General features: G+C 40.0%; 1 protein-coding gene across 7 annotated transcripts in view; it reads left to right on the forward strand.

The window, feature by feature from the left end:
• Positions 1-21,260, forward strand: part of PARD3 (par-3 family cell polarity regulator) — a 745,691-nt gene that overhangs the window by 317,100 nt on the left and 407,331 nt on the right. For all 7 annotated transcript variants that reach the window (XM_060248141.1, XM_060248148.1, XM_060248145.1 and 4 more), the window contains one exon: positions 6,477-6,655. In XM_060248141.1, coding sequence (XP_060104124.1) covers positions 6,477-6,655 — 179 coding nt within the window. The remainder of the gene's footprint in view (positions 1-6,476; positions 6,656-21,260) is intronic.

Raw genomic sequence — 21,260 nt, forward strand, 5'->3', positions numbered from 1 at the left:
GTCTAATCTCGCAGTTTTTTGAGCTGCATGAAGAAACCGCAACCACAAAAATTCACAACAATATGTCCTTTCTCCAAAATATCTTTGAAGGCAATTGTTTTTACGGCGTTCAGTTTTCCCAAGCTGAATTCTTTTCCTGCTGTGCCCCCACTCAGCTCAGTTCATTCTAGGTTCTGCAGTTTATGGGCATATATACACGGCAACTCTCTTTTCTTTCTTCTGCGTCACCAGCCTCCCATTGCCAACTTTCACTCTTATCTTGAAAGGTTTTTTTTTTTTTTTGCTGTTGTTCACATCCAAAGCCACAGAGCTCAGCTTAACAAGGTAAAAGTTTTTTTTCCATTCAATTATGCTTTGCCTTCGTCTGTTATTAATCCACTCAGTGTTTAAACTATATTCAAAGTCTCTCAGAGTGAAGATAAGAATGATGAGTCTACCTTTTAGATGTTCTCAACTCCCCCGGCTGCTATTTTCTTGCAATTAAAATCAGTCCTTCTAGCGTGCTTGGATTCCGACAGCCTTAAGTGACCGAAGTCACTTTAGAGTCACTGCAGACGATGGTTGACATTCCATTGCCGGACATCAAGAAATGAAGGAGTCAGCTCCCTGACTGCTCCAGTTCGATATCAACAGCATTAAAGGAAGATAAGTCGTCTTGGGTTAACCCTTGCCTAGGGTTAATGAGCATAGACCTTATCAGGGGTCTTTAATACCCTGAACAGTGACAATAAAATCCCCCTCTGTTAGGGAGCTGCAGACTGTCTTCCAGCCAAACAGGAAGTCCGTGGTTCACAATTTCTTGACTTCCTCAGTGGACTCCCATCCAAGTACCAATTATGGCCAACCCTGCTTAGCTACTGAGCTCTGAAAAAATCGTTCTAACCTGGGCTATTTGGGTCAGGGCACTGACAAATTTGGAGATTTCAAAGTTTAGTCGATGCACTAGATAAAGATTTAGTGGAAGCCGATTTGCGCAGTGTTGCCAAGAGTTCAGGGGAATCCCAACTGTATAAGCATAGTTCTTTCTCAGGTTCATTTTCCCCCAGTGGAATAATCCTTCTCTTTATTGGCAATGACTATACTAGGGAATTTCCAGAACAGGGGTTATAGATAGCCTTGTCAGTCCAAATCCAAAACTAATTTAATTCCTTTTGTTAAGGCCAGCCAAAATAACACTGAACAGTATGCAGGTTTATGATTTCTCCAGACCATGCGAGAATGTAACACACTTTTGGAGGGGCCTCATAACTAATAATGCTTCAGAAGTCAACATAAAGGAAAGGAAACAACTGTTGTACTTCTTTTCTCCAAATATTTTTTGAAAAGAATTGTATATGTATACTCACATGTGTGTGTACATATTTGCAGTTTCTATTCAATGCATGACTAAACAATTATTTCCAGTTATCACTTCTACTCTGATATCTTGCAAATCCTATTATTGGCTTACTTAATCAGAAACCTGCTTTTCAGTATGTGCTCACACAATTTCCTTTTCTGTTTCATTTATCTAACCGCTATTGAGATAATAACAAAAATCTTTTTGAAGGACTTGGCGCTCCTGTATGTTTTTATTTAATTTCTCTCCCTGCCCAGCTTCTTTGACTCATAAAAAAAAATCCTTTTGTAATTTATTAGATTTACTGTTTCTGGTGCTTATTTAAGATGAACCTGGGCTATAGAACCAAATGAATATTTACAGTACATTTAGTGCCACAGAGAATTTGAAGTTTGGCAATTAGAGTTCAGAGCTGTTTTATCCACTCTTCAAAGCAACCTTAGACTTCAAACGCCATCAGGAATCTGTGACACTGCTCTGGGCCCACACATGGCCTTTATCTCACGTTTTAATTATTGAAGCTCCTCTTTGATAATTGGTAAAGGATGTAATTCTGAAATTCCCAAATTAAATAAACTAGAAAATTATGCCTAACAACCTTTTACTAGAGAATTTGTTCAATACATCCGATGTTTATTATTGAGTCCCAGCTGGGGAACTGCAGGATGGGGCAGGGAATTCAAAGACACAAAGGCTGTTTTTGTGATTAATTCAGATGAAATGACAAACTGTGTTTTGTTCTTTTGCCTACAAACCAGGATTCCAAACCAGGACGAATACATGATTTGGAATCCTGGTTTGTTATACAAGAAAGCAAGGAAAAGTGCTGAAGAATTCTGAAGACTCATTCACTTAACCAGTGAACCAGTGTTTGCCCCCCAAGGTCGGAATAAAGAGTCAGACACAATGTGTTGGTATAAAATTGGGCCACTTTATTAAATGTCATAATAAACGGCAAGGGCACCCAACCAGTGGCCTGGCCAGGGCTAGGGGTCACCGCGACCGCTCCCCTGCCATTAGTGGGCAAGAGACCCAGCCCCCCAGCCGGAGCTGTATGACTCAGCTCCCGCCAGGCAGGCCCAGCAGGGAGGCACGCACCAGAGGGCCCAAACCCAGACGCATGTCTTGATGGAAAGGCACCCTCTAGTTGAGCCTCCAGGATGGTCTGCATTCTCCACACCCCGGGTCACCAAACCCCAAGGTTGATCATGCCAGACCCCTAATTCCCCAAAAGGGGGATGCTTCACAGTCCTCCCCTAGCCTCATAGTGTCCTAAACCCCCAAAACCTGCCAACTAAAGTGACCGCCTATTTAACAGCACCTCCCGATAGCCAATTCCACAATCCACTGCACTGCTATGTAGGGTAGGCAAAAACCACACCCCAGCAACTGCCAATCAGCTGGGGCATAAAAAATTCCTACCTGGCCTTTACCAAATGAGGCAACCAGCAACCGCCTACATAACAGACAGGCCGGGCGGGAGGGCTGATCGTCTGCAGGACTGTCAACAAAGGCTGGAGGTCTGGCCATTAAGACAGCCAGGCCCCGCCCACGACCTTGCGCGCCGAAACGGGCGAAGACTGACTCTATCCTTTTCTGGGCAGCAAAACAGGCTGTAGCAGCCTAGCAGTGAAGCTGCAGGCTGCAAGCCTCATATTCTTGCTGACGTTTGAACTGAACCAGGGTCTCAAACATTGTAGTTGTAAGAATTGGTTCCTCTTGTAATGTATACAAAATTGAATTAAATGTCTATAAAGCAACCCAAATTCAAACCCAACAGTATCTTCTGGGGGAGGAGGGAAGACTTCATAAACACTTACCAGTTCCTCCCTGCCAGGCACTAAAGTCTACATTTTAAATCCTTTAAGAAAAAGAAAGAAAAGAATTAATTGCCTAAAAAGGAAACCCCATATTTAATATGCATCTAAAAAAATAAAAATAGTGAAGGCAATAATGTTCACTGATTACCTTGTAATTCCCAAAATCTCATTTTAAATTCATCAGCACAGAAGTCAGTATAATGAGACACTTAAATACTACTTCCCCAACTATGTTTCAGGGACCCCTCCCCTCTTGCAAAAGATTTAAACGCACGGCTAATAAGAAGATATGGTACAAACCCTCTGCCTCCTGCCAGTGTGAAGTCTCTCTGTGGGACGAATCTATATTCATATGTGAGTGATTAATGCTAATATCCATACTTAAGCAACAAAAGTCAGTCACAATGTCTAATTGCTTAAACATATATAAATGGTATTCCACGGTTTGAATGATACATGGTAATTAATATACTCCTTGGTTAAGCCCAGAATACCAACAGTGTCTCAGTATACATATTTACAAACACCCACAATAGTCCACCACAACCATGTTGCCAGATGCTAATCCAGTACTTTATTCTGACATCACTGTCAAGTTACCATGAAGTCTTCATTGATTGCCTAGGAGTGGCAGAGATTATAGTGGTTAATGAATAATAATAAATTTAGAGGCCATTCCAACAGGTCTATTCTGCTCAGGACACAGTACCATCTCATGACCTAAAATATTTAGACGGAGAAAGAAATCTAAGAGACAGAGAAAAAGGAAAATTGATTCTAGTAATGACTGGCTGCAATAACACACACACTGACGGTTCTCATTGAAATCTACTTTTATTGGGTAAATTTACATTCAGGCTGTAGCAAATGAATTTTTGGGTTGATAGCTGACCATGCTTTATAAAAGATATTGCTGCTTCAGAGCCGTTGACTACAAATGTAGCATTTATATATGTGGAAGGTAGCCTGGAAAATTCAGTTCAGTTGCATTTTATCTTAAAAGAAGAAATTAGTAATTAACTTCAAAAACAGTAACAAATATTTCTTTGAATATATCACAAACTGGTAAATCTGCAGGGGAGGTAGTTGAGATGTTGGATGACAAAGATGGAGGGTTATTGAAGGAGGACAGGGCAGTTGCAGAGAAGCTGAATTAATTATTTGTATCAGACTTCTCTATGTTTGAACATGAACTTCATTTCTTGTTACTGTCTGTAGCTACATTGGTGTTCCTTAAGATCTCAGATTTTGGTATGCCCATTTGAGTTCAAGATCTCTCATAGAGTTTAAATGTGAAATCATTCTTGTTCTAAAGAAATGGAGCTTAAAGTCAGAAGATCAGAAAATGGGTAGCTTAACAACAGTTTATAAAACATCTAATCCTCAGGTGCTACTGAAATGTTGACCCCCCCAAAGTCTGTTAAATTGGGGAACCAGCATTAGGTAAACACATGCACCAGGACTGTATTAAGGAAGTTTTGTCTTTCAAAAGCTTATACTCCTGAAAATATTGTTGATCTCTTAATGGGCTACTGGACTTGAATCAAACCGTTCTACTGCAGACCAACATGGGCACCCTCTGAAAAGTTCTGTATTTGGCTCTGAAATTATGCAATTCAGGTTTACAGTCAGGTTTCTTGTAATACCCACTGAAGCAGATCAGTTGTGTGCTATGATATAAGAAATAATAGATACTTCATGATATATGTGTCTAATTATTTTTCCCTCCATTTTTATATTGCATTCTGCCTCATTAGCAGAAAATGTATCTTTCCTAATGTGTTTTCTTTCTCAGAACATCTTGGAATGTAATAAAAACGTATGGCATTTTAAGCAGGGAAAAGAGACAGTGTAATGAAAATAAAATGCATTTTTCATTTTTACTTATTTTTCCTGTTTCCCAGTAGTATGCTTGGGAACGTGCTGTGTTCTGTGTTCTCTTGGGTGCTGCTTGATACCAAAGAGGTTTTAAAGACAGGAAGTCATGTTGCTAAACAAATATTCAACATTGCAATATCCTTCGACTGTATAAACTCCTCATGGCTGAGATCATTGGCCCTCTGTTGGGTCTGTGCCAGCCATAACAAGCGTTGCAGGCTGATTGAGACATCTGAATGCTACTGTGGAAAATGCCTGAGTGGAGGAGCTTGGGAAAACATTGTGTTCCATTACTGTTGCTGTGTAGGTAGAGGTATCTTTGCCCATTGCCTAATTTCTGTGGTACACATGTCATCATCTTGTGCAGCTTTCATTGAAAATGTGAAGGTTTTTTATAGAGTCCTTAGAGTTCCAGTAATGGTATGGAGTGTTCATGTAAACCAGATACTGTTCATCTCCTGACAGAAAGGCTTAGTAACATTACTAATACTGAAGGTTTGGATCATACATTCAGGCACAATACTGCTAGACTACAGTTTTGGGACGTTGATGTGGACAGCACACTTTCGCCATGCAACTTGAACACCAGATTCTTAAGAAACTTGTTTTGAACAGTGCCCTCACTTCTATGTTGTTTTTTTTAAAAAGAGAGCAGGAAGATTATGTAAAGTGTTCAAAATGCTAGATACTCCAGTAATCCTTTTTAATTTTATAAACAGACATAAAATTACAATTATACAGATTTCATAAATACATACAATTAATGAGTTGTTGGAATCAAGCATATGGATTAAGTGTTAATGAAGCACTTTGTGCTTAGTACGTGTTGTAGCTTTTACATTTGAGGTTTCCTCCCATCCTCATTGGGATATGATACTTGTATGCAGGGCTTTTTTGTATCAGGAACTCATTTGCATATTAGGACACACATCCCTGATGTAGCCAATCCTCCAAGAGCTTAAGGGTTCTTAGTACAGAGCCTACTGTAAGCTCCAATAACTAATGCTTGCTTCCAATAACTAATGAATGGATACAATTTATTGTCTGTAATAGTTCTTTTCCCATAGATACTTAACAGCTGTTGTTTCATTCACAGGCTTCATGTGCCATGTTTTCTGATGCCATTCATGCATACTTAGTAATCCTTATCTAGGTGGAAGGGTCATCCATTGTTGTTTAGAAGCAAAACACCTTTTTTGAAATGTAAAGTCCAGAAAGATTGCAAAATTCTTTTGTCTTCCTTCAAATAAATGCTATAGAAGCAGCACTTAGGGGTGTTTTAGGTATGAATTACCTTTCCTTCTGCCAGTGGGTTGAAACAGATAACTCACCAGACTCCTTTTCAGTTCTGTAACATCATGCTGTTTTAAAATACGTATTTCTACTTATAGGGGGAAAATACCTTCCATCTTAGTTTCTTTTTCTTTTCATCTCTTCAGATATGCCTCTTCACGTCCGGCGCAGCAGCGACCCTGCATTAGTTGGCCTCTCAACATCCGTCAGTGAGAACAATTTTGTTTCAGAAGAGCCTTCACGGAAAAACCCCACAAGATGGTCCACAACAGCAGGCTTCCTCAAGCAGAATGCTTCTGGGGCTCCCAGAAGTCACGAAAGAAAGGTATTTCCCCCCCCCCCACATAAGAAAAAGACATTTTTGCATTATTGCTTCATTATGAAGCCCACAGTTAGGAAAATACTGTTTTTCTTGTTTTATGTTTGTGTTTTCACAACTGGGTGATGTGTGGTTTTCAATCCACAGTCTGCACTGCTAATTTTAAATTGGCTTAAAGGTTGACATGAAAACAAAACAAAGCATTCCCAGGCTTCAATTATGCTCTCCTAGGTCAATGGCATATATGGATATGCTCATTTTCAGAGATAGTCAAGTACAAGCACATGAAGTAGCCCTATATTGAGTCAGACCATTGGTCTTTCAAGTAACGGGTGCTCTTTTTCACATCACCCACTGCATGATCCTTGTATCTGGAGAAGCTGAGCTTTGAAATGCATGTTTTATGGTTATCTGCCCAGTAAAGTCTAGTTATTCTTTGAAGTCAAACAATTCTGAAAAATGAGGGAGAATGGCGTGCTGGCATCAGGAGACATCTTTCAGCGACGTAATCCTTACATGAGTCTCAAATCCTTTTCAGGTGACATTTTCAAGAAAATGAATATGCATGGTGGTGAGGGGAGGGAGTGGGATCAAGATAGCAAGGCCCACCCTTTGCATTTTCAATGAGAAGTGTGCATAATTTCTGTGCACACACACACACACACACATATATATATATATTTTTTTTTTCTCTGTATGATGGGGAACCCTGAAAACAGACTTCCCAGCAGTGGAAAGAGTATTCTGTGTAGGTATTTTTGCATATGTGTAGGACCTATACACATTACATCTGTGTGCTTTCCACTAAATGAGCATGGTTCATGCAAAGAGCTTGCCGCTACAATCCTGCTGTATCCATATACATTAATTTTTCTTGAGAATGTTAGCTAGGGTTGCCAGGTCCTACATCCTTCCTGCTGTGGGGAATCTATCTTTCCTGGGAGACACTGCAGTGTGCTGACATCACCCAGAAGTGATGTCATCACACCACTGACATCACATGATGGTGCTCTAGTTTTTGGGCAAAACTATGGTTTGAGCCCAAATTTATCATAGAGTTTTGTCCAAAAAAGTTAGAGTGTTGCTGTGTGATGACTGCACTGTGTTTTGGGGCATTTGTGGGTGGGAGCCTCAGCTAGCCAGTGGTCGGGAGGAGCCTGCAGAAGCTGAAATGTCTTGTCTCTTCGCTTCTCTACTCACAGTTCATCTCATATTTTTCCATATATGGTCCTTATGGTGCAGAAAGTGGCCATTTTCTGTTTAATATGGTGTCACTGAGTTAATTTCATTAGCTTATTTGGTGGTGACAAAGATTTAATAGGTGACAAAGATCAATGCTGGCAGATAGATACGGACTTCCTGCGTGTGATCCTTCACCACAGTTTGGTGTAGTGGTTAAGTGCGTGGACTCTTATCTGGGAGAACCGGGTTTTTTATTATTATTATTATTATTATTAAATTTTATTTGTATCCTGCCCTCCCCGCCTAGGCAGGCTCAGGGCGGTTTGATTCCCCACTCCTCCACTTGCACCTGCTGAAATGGCCTTGGGTTAGCCATAGCTCTGGCATAGGTTGTCCTTGAAAGAGAAGCTGCTGTGAGAGCCCCCTCAGCCCCACCCATCTCACAGGGTGTCTGTTGTGGGGGGAGAAGATATAGGAGATTGTAAGCCACTCTGAGTCTCTGATTCAGGGAGAAGGGCGGGGTATAAATCTGCAATTCTTCTTCTTCTATAATCACCACCTAGCAGCAAATCTTCTGTAGTAAAAGAGGAAATATGACAGTGGTCAGCAGCTGGAGGCTTATGGGTCAAATCAGATAAAATTACTCTTGGCCCTGTGGTTGCCAGTGTAGCTTCTGAACCAGTATGTTGAAAGTCTAATTAGTGGTAACAAAACTTACTTGTGGTGGTTGACTGTAGGAAGAGAGAGTTGATCAGCTGGCACACCAGCCTCCCAAAGAGGGGCAATCGCTGCTTGGCATCATAGGGGGCAAACAGCAGCTGGATTAGGTCTAACATCCAGATTACTTGCTTTTTTTGTATTGGTGGACAACCTGATTTACTATTGGGCCTCAGCACTGGTGCCTCTGGACTGGTGCAGACACATGCAAATGTAGGCCCCAGTTTGTGGCCTTGTGTGTGTGCTTTTTTTTCAATTGTTCTATTGTAGTTGCTTGTATCAACCTTGGTCTTTGAGGATGTCTGTCAGTAACAGGCCATGATATCTCTTGGTTCTACCATTTTAGTATAACACACAGCAGTTCCCAGTTTTCTCTTAGAGGACAGGGAGCTTCTCAAACACCAAGGAAAAATATGAAAAAGCATTCCATCATATTAAGTTCCAAGACGATGACTCACAATGTGTGGTATTTTTTCCTGTAATTTTTCCCTCTCAGAATTCAATATCTCCACATGAGGAAGGCTGGTGACTAAAGAAATCAACATGAAGCTTGTTTTCCTATATACCTTTATTCTTAAGCAGAGGATTTAAAGGCATTTCCCTCAGTTTTGTTTAGTCCCCTTGCTTTGCTTCTTCTGACCTATTTCTGATGTGAATTTTTTTTAAATAAGAAGAGGTTGATATTGCTTCATCTTCAAGAAATCAATTCGAGGTTCATGCTTTTTTGTATTACTTCTTAGTCAATTGTGAGAGGTCTTTATTTTTACTTATTCAGAAAGCTTTTTATCCATCTATATTTATAAACCTGCTTTATCTTGTGGATTCAGAGTGTCTTTATTTTGTGGATTCAAGGTGTTATTCTAATATTATCAGTCCCTGCTTTGTTCCTAAAGGAATAGTAATCTAAGTGTTAGATCAGTGGTTCTCCCTCTGTGGTTCCTAGTGAGCCGTATTCACAATTTCCATTAACCCAAAGAGCCACACCTACTTCCAGTACTGGTGTGAAGCAGCTCTGGTGGCTATTTCAAGATGGAAACTACTTGCCAATCACAAGCCCTACTCGGCAAGGGGCAGTATTTTCTGTTCCCCATAACAGAGCATGCCCTTTTGTTGCTTTAATGGGTTTCCCTCACATTCTTGGTCTCAAACATAAACAAATGCCTAAGCTGCTTTAGTGGGGGCATTATTTATATTCCACAGATCCCCCTAAGAAGCTCAGTGCAAAACAAATAGGAATATTAATATCTTGAATAAAAATTCCTTCCCATTGCACCATTGTTTTTTCTTCATGTCTAGATGGTGCAATGCATGGCAGATTGCTTACTAGAATTATCTGTAGCAGCCAATACAGTCAAAATATTGCAAGTGTAGTTAAGCAATATTGAACAGACTCTGTAAAGGCTACCCGATTTGTAGGCCTTTTAATGGAGTATAGGAAGCAAGTATGCATTTTTAGAGGGGAGTGGGGTTATATGGGGTTTTATCATATTCTGTTCAATCTATTTTATTTATTTGTTTGTTTCAATTTATATTCCACCCTCCCCATAAACAGGCTCAGGGCGGATTGCATCAGATTATAAGAAATACATAATAATTCAATAGATTAAAACAGTTATAAATATAAACAGACAGCCATTGGTTAGGATATGATGAATCGAAGCCAGAGCCACTGGGACATTGAAGAACTTCTTAAAACTGAGCCAAATAGAGAAAGAGACTGCAGTGAGGGAGGCCCTGTGAAATGGTAGAAGATTTGGTAGGGAAAGGCACATACAGGGAGAGGTGGTCCCTCAGATATGTTGGTCCCAGGCTGCACAGAACTTTAAAGGTCAATACCACCACCTTGAAATGGATCTGATACTCAATTGGTAGCCAGTGTAATTGGCGTAGTACTGTCCGAATGCAAGCCTGCACAGGCGATACAGTCAGCAGGTGTGCCGCCACATTTTGCACTAGCTGGAGTTTCCAGATCAAGCCCACATACAGTGAGTTACAGTAATCAAACCTAGAAGTGACCATTGTGTCAGTCACTGTAGCTAAGTCCTGGGGTGGGAGATAGGGTATTAATTGCCTGATCTGCCAAAGATGATAAAAGGCAGATCTAGCAACTGTGGTGATTTGGGCCTCCACAGAAAGTGAGGCATCCAGGATCACACACCCAGGCTCTTCAACTTCTGGGCCAGCACAAGTGTTGTGCTGTCCAGGGGTGGGAGCTTGATACCTGACCCAGTCCTGCTACAACTCAGGTACAGGACCTCTGTCTTCATTGGATATAGCTTCAGCTGGCTCTGCCGTAACCACCCAGCCACAGCCTCCAATGCCCTGGCCAAATGTTCATAGGGTGACAACCCAGCCCAACCCCCTAGACCAACTAAATTTGAATTTATAAGCTGTCCTGAGTGTTGAAAAAGTCAGATATTGCAATAAATACATAACAGTTTGTGTTGTATTGCAGCTAGACTGTTGGGTTTGAATTTGAAAAGCCCTGGCTCAAAGCACCTGATTGATCCTGGACATCATTTTTCAGCCTTCTTAAGATTATTGGGAGAACCCAACAGATGCCAGCCTTCTCTAGTTTAAGAAAGGTGGTAGGTAAATATGCCTTGGCCTGCAATAAACCGATTAGGATAATAAGGATCTAATCTGAGACTACTGGCCTTGAATGCACAAAGAAATAAAGTATGCCAAATCTAGTGTTTGTTGTGTTGCAAGTAATACAATACAGAAATTTAGACAGTGCAGTGAGGGATGGTACTTAGGCATGGAGCTGTGACATTTGAGAGTTTCCAGTTACTATTTGTTGGCGATTAAGCAACATCTGTCTTAAACTAACACTCTCATCTCTTTGCATCATTAGCTGTTGAGCATGTACTTACTCTTGATTTTCCTGAAAATATTTGAAGTGCGCTGAAGCATCACATCGCTGGAAATGAGCAGGGTGACCAAGATGAAAAGGAATCCAATTGATCTAGTGTAGTGATGGGAAACTTAAGCGCAAGGGAGCATTAAATCAGGAAAATGGGGAGGAGTAATGTAGGCGAGTACAACAGATATTGATAATGTATCTCTTCAATGTTTATTTTCTTACTTGCCATCAGCATTAATCATTTGAATGATGGCATTCTCTGGGAACTGTAGAATCTGATAGGCAGATGTGTTTAAAACATCTGGCAACCAATTCAGAAGCAGCTAATGACATTATTTACTTTCTGAAAATTAAAAAAAAGTTTATTTTCAGTTTCCATTTACTGATTTTGCTATCTTAATGTTATGGCAGACGTCCTGTACAGAATCTTAGTTTGCTTATCTGTACCAATATGTATTGTCAGTGTTGCCTTTCAAATGCAAATGTTGAATTCCTTGTTGACAAGTTATTCAAGTTAGACCAAGGATCAACATGTCAACATCTCAGGCTCAAGGGGACCCCTTTAAATTTAGGTAGTGGCTTCTAGGCATCCATTAGAAATTGTTCCTTTGTTCCCTCTTACTAATTAATCAGAAAACAAACCCATGATTCTGTGTTCAGCCACAGCCTGACATTTTGTTGGGTTTTGCAGTGATGCTCAGTCAGGTTCATTTTGTACAGTGGAGCTGCTTCAGATGTTGAGCAATCAGGTTTAAAGAACGAACTCTTGGGGCACATGTGAGTCAGGATGCTGGGAGTTTTATATATATATATATTTAGTTATTTCTCATTGTAGAGAAGAATATGGACTAGATTTAGAAGTGGAAACTTTTCTGGGAACTAGCAGCATTTCCAAGGAGACTGCAAGGCCTCTTTCTGTGAGAAACTCAAAATTTTCTTGTTCGTAATACGGTTTTTCTTGACCCTCATAACCTAGACCAAGGTTGGGGCTCCCAACCTTTTTGAGTCTGTGGGCACTTTTGGAATTTTGAGATGGTGTGAGCACCATCCCAAAATGGCTGCCACAGGAGGCAGAGTCAAATGGAATACTTCTCTCCTAACTTCTTCTAGGAAGAAGGAAAGCCTGAAGGAGGAATGGAACCATGCCCTGACTAAGGAAAGCCCGAGTGCTTACTCGACATTCATATGAATGATGGCAGCAAAAAGAAAAATCCCAAACCCCAGTCATTCGTTCATTAGACCTTTATTGGCATTAAAAAACCCCAGTCTTTGTAATGTCCCCATCACTTTCTGAAAAGCTTGGCATGTGCCAAGGAAAGTTCGGTAGGCTGTATGGTGCCCATGGGCACTATGTTGGGGAATCCTTGATCTTGAGCCAGCACGGATGTAGTGTTAGCTGGCCATTAATTAAGACTTGGATCCACACAGGGTTGGATATTTCACTGTTGTAATAATTCAGCTCTTGGGTCTTGTGGACAACAAATCAGACAATGAATGATTACAGGGGTGCAACAACTGTACAATCTCCATCCATGCGTAAATCTGGTCTAGGGTTAAAGGATCAGGTATGATATGGGGCCATTCCTCCCTTTCCCTCTTGCTAATTAATTCTATGTGATTAATTAATTCTCTGTTCCTTAGTCAAATCAGAATGTGAATGAATTATTTTTCTATTAGGATGAAGAATATATGTTTCTTTGTTGGTTTAATGTTCAGGTGGTAAAGTCTCCAAAACTACAGTTAGCTAAAGAATACTAAGCTCCAAGTATGTGTCTTGATTTCTATGTAATTTTTTATATTCAACATATTAAGACAATTGTCTGCCTTAATCCTTATTATAGCACAGGTTCAGTCCTTGTGTTGAATCTTTAAATTCCAGTATTTTAATTGGTCTGTGACCGTAAATAAAAAGTCTGAAGTCTGAATTATTTCTCTATTTGGATGGAGGCTATATATCTCTTTGTTGGTTTAATATTCAGGTTGTAAACTCTCCAAAATACAGTTAGATAAAGAATATTAAGCTTCAAGGTGGTGGTCACAGGTGACTTGAGACTCTGGTTGCAATCTCGCTTCTGGCACCGGTTTGCTTGGAGGAATTTGAGTTAGAAAACAAACCCAGAGTATAAAGTTTATAATACTGTGTTCACAGAATGAATTAGAACATTGGCTAGGATTCAGGTAGCAGCTTCAGGCGTGCCTGAAGGCTTGTGCACACCCAGTAGGATGTTTCACTCTTTTTCTTTCAACAACAGAGCCCCTTGCCAAATTACAAATTGCTTTTGAAACTGTCTGCCTTTCAGAAATAATTTGCCATAGGGCACAGAGAATGCTCTGCAAGAGACATCTCAGCCAGCTGGCCTTGTCCATGTGCCCACTGCATGCATAGAGTTTTGAATGTAGGAGTAGGCCTCATTGTCCCTGTAGAATATACATGTGTACCTGCGTGTGTGTATCTACTAGATTTAACATATCGTTAAGCAACTTTTCACGTCAGAACATAGCTGTCCATTTTTTCTGATTTGATCACATGGCAATGGAGCAGTGAATCTATGCAAAGCAAATACTGACAGCTATACCTTCTATCTGTCTATCCATGTCTTCCTCCCAAAAATGTAGGGGTGTATGCATGGTCCCCTCCTCTGTTTTATCTGCAATATCCTATAAAGTATATTGGCTTGAAAGAGACTGAGTGGTCTAAAACCACACACTGAATTGTGGCTGAATGAAGATCTGAATCTGGGACACACCAGTGTTTATCTGGTGCTCTGAATCTAAAATATAGTTCTTTGGACCTGCAATATAATACGTATAATCAAACTTTGGAACTACAAGAGGAGAAGTGGTTTGATGTAGCTGTAAACATTGTCTAGAGTCAAGTTTAGAACGCATGCCTTTACAGTTCACATGTATAAGGATGGGAAAGGCTCTGGTCTTTGAAAGCTTATTCTGCAATAAATCAGTTAGTCTATGCTTTAGCAGATGAATATAGCTAAATTTTTGTTAACAAAACAATAAAGGTTTTCATGCCAAAGCATTTTTTGAGATCGCATGCTAAATCTGAGAAATGCCTTCAGTTCTGAAAAGTTTTGCAGTCTTGAAAATAAGAAAGTGTCATCTAATCAAACTGTAATTGACTCTGTTGCCTGGTTTTTGTTAAAAACAAAACTTTTTTTCCTTGTAAAGTATCCCTTAAGGACTTGTCAAGTGAAATGAGGAACTGTTCTTTGCAGAGAATGGGATGATGTATTATAATTGCTGAATTTATAAAGCTGTTAACGTGGCTAGTTAATGCAGGGAAATGAAATATGTATGCACGTATAATAAGGTAGACACACATTAAGAAGAATCCACTATATGTAAAAAAAAATGTGGAAATTGATAGATAATCTGCTGTCAGCATTTCACCTGGGGGAATAATACAGTTGAAGCAAAACATACCAAAGCAAGACATAAAAATAAAATTAAAAGAGCGAGTATGTATGCTAGAGAGGTGTTTTTTAAAAAAATCTTTTTACTTGGTGTTTGGGGATCCATAACTTTCATATCAAAGGAAGCAGTGCAGCCAGAGGAATGAATCTCAAACCCTGTTTTTCAGTACAAATTTTAGTGCAGCCGGGTCTTGAAACTGAATTTCTATCTAGTTCTCAGTGATTTTTAATGTGTTTCTCCAATAAGTGCAATTTTATGTTTTTTGCATGGTTTGGTGCATAGGGAGCTTTGGTCTGCAACTCCATCAGCCTGTTGGGCAACATCATACAGAGATTTGGGTAGTTAGAAAGCTCAGTGTTCCTCTAAGACAGGGGTGTCAAACTCATTTGTTATGAGGGTCGGATCTGATATAAATGAGACCTTGAGGGGCCAGGCCATGTTGCGTTGGGCCGAGCCATGTTGGGCCGGATCATGTGTTTACCTATTTAAGATTAGCTGGCAGAGATATAAATTTTATAAAGAACACAAACACAAATATGTATTTTTAAAAAAACTTAACACATGCTTAAAACGTTAGCTCTCATTGGTCTTAAGGATGCTTTCTTTGTATTCTCCCATAGGATCCAGGGACCTGGGCAAAGGAAGGTCTGGCTCTTTCCTTCCTTCCTCAGGGGACTGGGGGGGGAGGAGCCTCAGCCAATGGAGAAAATAGAGGTTTTGCTCTGTAGCTCCTGTGCAATTGAGCAAGCCTTGCAAAGCAAGCTGTGATGCAGAAGGAAGCAAGATATAGGGAGAAGGAAGCAGATGGCAGCCAATTGCTTGGGGGCCTGATAGGAGCCCTCTGGGGACCTTTTCAGTTTCCTTCTATGAACTGTGATGCATGCAGTGGGTAAGGCAGGAAATTGAAATTGTGACAGGAGAGAAAATTCCTGTGGGGTGATGGTTAGTGCCCCCCCTCCCCGTATCTGTCACAGTGAGATACAAGTAAACTGAACCACTTGGAGAGCCCGCAAAAAGCCTTAGTAAAAAATGGTGAAAGGATCATGGTGGTGAGCAAGACAGAAGAGTTTAAATAGACTCCCAATCAATACTCCCTCTAAGCTGTGGAGTCTTGTGAGCAAAAATTCTACTTCGTGAGCTAAGTTGTGAGCTACTTCATAAATTAGTTTTGCTCTGGAGCTATTTTTCCTGAGCAAAGACAAAAATGTGTGAGCCAGAGGCTGAAATGTGAGCTAGCTCACACTAACTCATCTTAGAGGGGAACACTGCTCCTAATTGAGTTTCACCTTGGCTGCATAAGCTTTTAAGAACAGATATAATGCAGATGGATGATTCTGAATTATTGTTTAGATAAACCAGCAGTACTATATAGTAGTTGTCTCTTTAAAATGCATTTGGGGGGAAACAAAAGGATGTCTCTCTTTATTTTTTTGTCTTATTAAACCTACCAGCAGGATTAAAGCCCAGCTCCTGCATTGTAATTACACTACATCAATCACCATATGCTGTTTTGTTTGTTTTGCATTATCTTTATTGAGATTTTACTGTGAGATTAATGAGTGGAGAGTGAATTGGGGGAATGGAATTCTTCAGAACTCTGTGGGCCATGGGGGAAAAAACCTCTGTGCATCACCTATTATAATTCATTGTTTCGCATATGTCCACGCTGAACCAAATATAATTTGTGATGTTGGATTTCACAAATAAGAAAAACTGACATTTTGAATTTCAACTTGGAATTCCGTTTGCTTGCTAAGTTTGGTTCAGACTCTTCAGTGCTGAGTGTCTGTACAGAACATTTGTTGCTTAGCTGAAAAGCCATTAATCACAGCTGACCTTAGTAATTGCTTCCCCCTGGCTGTTTTTCTTTTCTTTTGGTCAGATCTTGCTTATCATTCAAAAATGTAGGGAACCACCTTTACCTTGGGATCTTGCAACTTTTAAAGTTCCTTTAATTAAATATAGTGCTAAAGCTTGCATATAGTGCTGCTTTTGGACTACGTCATTATATAATACTCCTTTCTGCATTATAGTTTTGTTCTATTAATAGATCTGTAGAGGTAAATCATTTTCTGAATGCTATCAGGGATCAGTTTGTGTAAAAGGTCATCATCTTTCTATACTTGTCTCTCCTGTAGGTACAGAATGTAAATCAGAAAGCCAGTTTGGTGTAGTGGTTAAGTGCGCGAACTCTTATCTGGGAGAACCGGGTTTGATTCCCCACTCCTCCACTTACAGCTGCTGGAATGGCCTTGGGTCAGCCATAGCTATAGCAGGAGTTGTCCTTGAAAGGGCAGCTGCTATGAGATCTCTCTCAGCCTCACCCACCTCATAGGGTGTCTATTGTGGGGGGAGAAGAATAGGAAATTGTAAGCCTCTCAGAGTCTCTGATTCAGAGAGAAGGGTGGGGTATAAATCTGCAGTCTTCTTCTAAATAATCAGGAACCCAGTTTCCCTTGCAAGGATGTGAAGTGAGATGTTTCCTCCTTCCTGCCTTGTTTTTCTAATGGTATGAAATAAACTCATTTTCATAACAAGATGTTTTCTGTTTTACCATTCTCCCTCTGGAGTTGCAAGAAGGGTTGATCTGAAGTCCTCTTGTAGCTCTGTGCTGGTTTTCTTTATGATGATCTAAATCAAAGACAAATGGAGTTACGCATTGTGCTGATGGAGCCGGTTCCTGAGTTAAAGGATATATCGTGGCCATCACTTGTCTTGTCTGCTTTAGTTTGCAAGGTCGGGCTCTAAAATCATCTGGAAATAGGCAGCGTGTTAAATTGCACTGTAGAATGATAAAATAAACTGAGCCTACACAGAGGAGAAGAGAGACTGTCAAGCAATGGTGTCCGTCTCTTTTAATATATACAAACACTTATAGCAAGTCACTTGCTGACGGACACAATTAATCTCCATGTCCCCATTATGGAGGAAGCCTCGAAGAATCTGCATGACATACTGAGTAAAGAGTATTTCCTCAAACCGGCCTTTGTTCTCAAAGGTCATGATGAAAACTGTTAAGTGTTTGTCCTCCCCCCACCCCCAATGCATATAGTTTATTATTTCAACTGTTCTTGTTAGTGAAACCTAAAAGTGGCAATGGGGTTTTTATTTTCATTCACAGAAATCTCTTTTCAGCACACTGAAATCTATTTTGGTAAAATGCAGGACTGGTAGTTCAGCCCTTATCTCATTGATTCTATGGTTCATTGGTGAGAAAAAAAATGATGCCTAAGACAGCTAGTCAAAGGGTATCACATCCCGACACAGTAATGTGAGAGTTAGCATTCTGATCCTGGCCATAGAGTATGCAGGAGAAGAGACACCCTTTCAGAGTCTTGCCTCTTCTCCCAGCTGCAAACTCTGTATCCATTTCCACTTAAGCAATACAGATACAGAACTTGCTAACATTATCCATGCTGTCTTGGGCTTGTGTACTTGCCACAGATATGTTTAAAGTCTGCCATCCTGCGTCAGCCATACTTTGCTGCCCTTTCAAATGACTTTGTGAAGAAACACAAATATTTTAAAGAAACAGCTGCCTTTATAGCAAAACTTCATGAATCACATTTTTCAAACATTCATTTTGTTGAAGTGCAAATGTTTGGACTTGAGTCCCGGAGCACCTTAGAGACCAACAAGTGTCTCAGGGTATAAGCTTCTGAAAGTCAAAGCTCTCTTAATCAGACACCAGATATAGTATCATTCTGTGCAACTTGAGTGGTAAAACTTTTGTTAAAAAGAAATGATTAAATCTCTTCCTTGAACATCATAGACATCTATCTAGACATAATAAAAATAAGGAATGTTTGCTTTCTGAACATGCAAGATATAAAAATCAAAGTAGCAAGAGACCTTAACAGAATCTCTTAAGTAAATGAATTACTTACATTAAAGGGCTGTGAATTATCATGCTGACACCTTAGTTAGGTAGAGTTCTCAGCTACTTACCATGCTTCATCTTCAAACCAGATTTTGGCCTCAGCTTGTTTTTTCCCTACCTCTTCCTTCTCTCCTTCCTGCTAACATATTTGCATGAGATTCCTAACTATACCGTATTGAGATAAAAAGAAACAAATATTTGGCCTTTACACAGTAATATAAAGTCCAATTTTTTTTTGGGGGGGGAGTAGTAGTGCAAGAACAGTTTGCTTACAGTTAGAGTTAGACAAATCTATATTAAATTATTCATTGTGATTAGCTAGCATAGTTTTGGCAATCTCTATCTATAATGTTTTGAATCCCAAAATGGGGGAGGTACATAGATAATCTTAGTACATGGAAAGGGGGAGGTGCATGAATAATCTTAGTACACATTGCTTGTGGAGATTCTATCAGAAATTTTCAACTATACACTAATTGTTAAGATGCTAATACTGTTTTGGGAAAGTATAAAGCTGTTCTCCTTAGAAATATACGGACCCCCCACCATCTCCTGATTACCATGCTTATTGTCTGTTGCAAGTACAGCAAAAAACACTGTCAGCTTATCTTGAGGAGAAAATTCAGCAGGGAAATCACCATCAACGTTGAGTTCTGCACGGCTTCAGAATTCTTTTAAAAGTTCAGCAAAAATTGCTTTGGCAAAGCAATGCTGTAACCATTGTGCTCTAACAACTCTAGCATGAATCACGATCAATTCCCTTTACAAATATTACAGCACCCCATGTTCCCATAGGTATCCTGAGCTGTACGGAGAAAATGTTTCCCAAAAATAGAGCATTTAATTGTAACCGATGATCCATGTCAGTAGCCCCTCTAGTGAGGTTCCCAGCTGCAGCTCTTGAAGTAATGAGAGTTTTCTTTTTAACCCCAGTGATCACCTTAGTTTAAAAAATTTCCATGGCCTTCCTCCATTTTCTCTCTCATAAGCTATGCTGAGACTGAGGGCAGTGGTCTGAGGTAGCCCCTATTAGTTATGATGAGCTGAATACAAATGCCTTAATTAACTGAGTTAACCTCTGTCCCAGTAAGAGGGTTTTTAGCTAGAACTGAATGGGGTTAAGAATCTGAGCTACTTGGACAGAAACTGACATCAATTTTTGAAAGTGCGTACATTCAAACATCGTGACACATTGAAATAAGTTGAAGAGTTCTGTCTCCTCATTGTGTGCAATTGGCGTTGGAAGGGAGACACAGAGAGTACAACCCAGCAATTAACAAGGCTTGTGTCCATCGTGACCTCCTCGCCTGCTGCAGTCCAAAATTTGTTTGCATTATTTATATCTATTCATGTATAGTCCACCTTTCTCACTGGGAATCAAAGCTGATGATACAGTGAGTCAATAAAACCAACAGGGTGAGACATCCATTAAACAATGAAATAGGATTCGGGTTGTAGAACCAACTGGTATTCTAAAAAACAGAACTGAAGCAAAGCATAAATATTAACATGATACATTAAATGAAGGAAAACTGCATAGTAGTATCTGGTTTACAGCAAACTATGCCCAGCGTTACAGGCTACAGTCCTTAGCAGTTTATCCAAGTGACTTTGTGAACTGTTTTGTACAGTTCTACCCTACTACTTGCATAGAAAAACCCTCATATAGTTTGTTTTGCATAGTTTGTGCAGGAAATGCTGCTGTTCCAGGTGAGTGGGTCCACAGGAGACTTCCGGGAAAAATATTGGTCATGTGCCGCAGGACCTGCCAAAAAAAAAAAAAAATCTTCAGGAGATCCAAGCAAGTGTTTGTATCTCAATCAATACAAAGTCAAAAATTATACAAATTAGTCAAAATTTAAATAGCCACAACCACCATAAGTCAATAAAATTCCCTCAATCAAGGGAATAAAAGAAAAACCAGGAGTAGTAGTAGTTGTGTTCAGCGAACCAATGAAATGTGACAAGTGGTGTTGTAAGGGAGCTCTTTGAAACTTAATGCGGCATGACTGTTTTGTGTGGGGCAGCCTTGATACGCGGAACACTCATCACTCTAATTTATTTAATCAGTGGGTTCTAATTTTCAATCGGTATTTACAGTCTACTTTCCCTCTTTGGTATATTACTCTTAACTTAGGTTGGCAGCAGTTGTATGTAACTCTGGCCCTATAGAGTACTGGACGGGATGATTAAATGGGAGGGGATGGGATGCGTCTGTGGCCTCTTCCTGCTCTCTCAGTGCTAGTTTTAATTCACAAATCTGCATCAGTCCCTGGCAAGCCAACCACTTCGTAAGTGCAGCTATTTTATTTTGTCAAATGTTGGGAGGGGTTTTGAGGCTCTTGAGGTGAAATGCTTATTTTCAAATTGGTTTCATATGGTAAATTGAACTTGGATTAAGTCTCAGTTCTCATTGGGGTAGTAATAATTGTTGTCCTTTGTATTAAGAAGTCCCTGCACGTGGAAAACTACCACATCAAGCTATGGTAAAACCCTATTCTCTGATGTTTTGGCTTTCTCTGTAAACAGATTCTGTT

The sequence above is a fragment of the Heteronotia binoei genome, chromosome 10, assembly GCF_032191835.1.
Source record: "Heteronotia binoei isolate CCM8104 ecotype False Entrance Well chromosome 10, APGP_CSIRO_Hbin_v1, whole genome shotgun sequence".
Classification (NCBI taxonomy): Eukaryota; Metazoa; Chordata; class Lepidosauria; order Squamata; family Gekkonidae; genus Heteronotia; species Heteronotia binoei.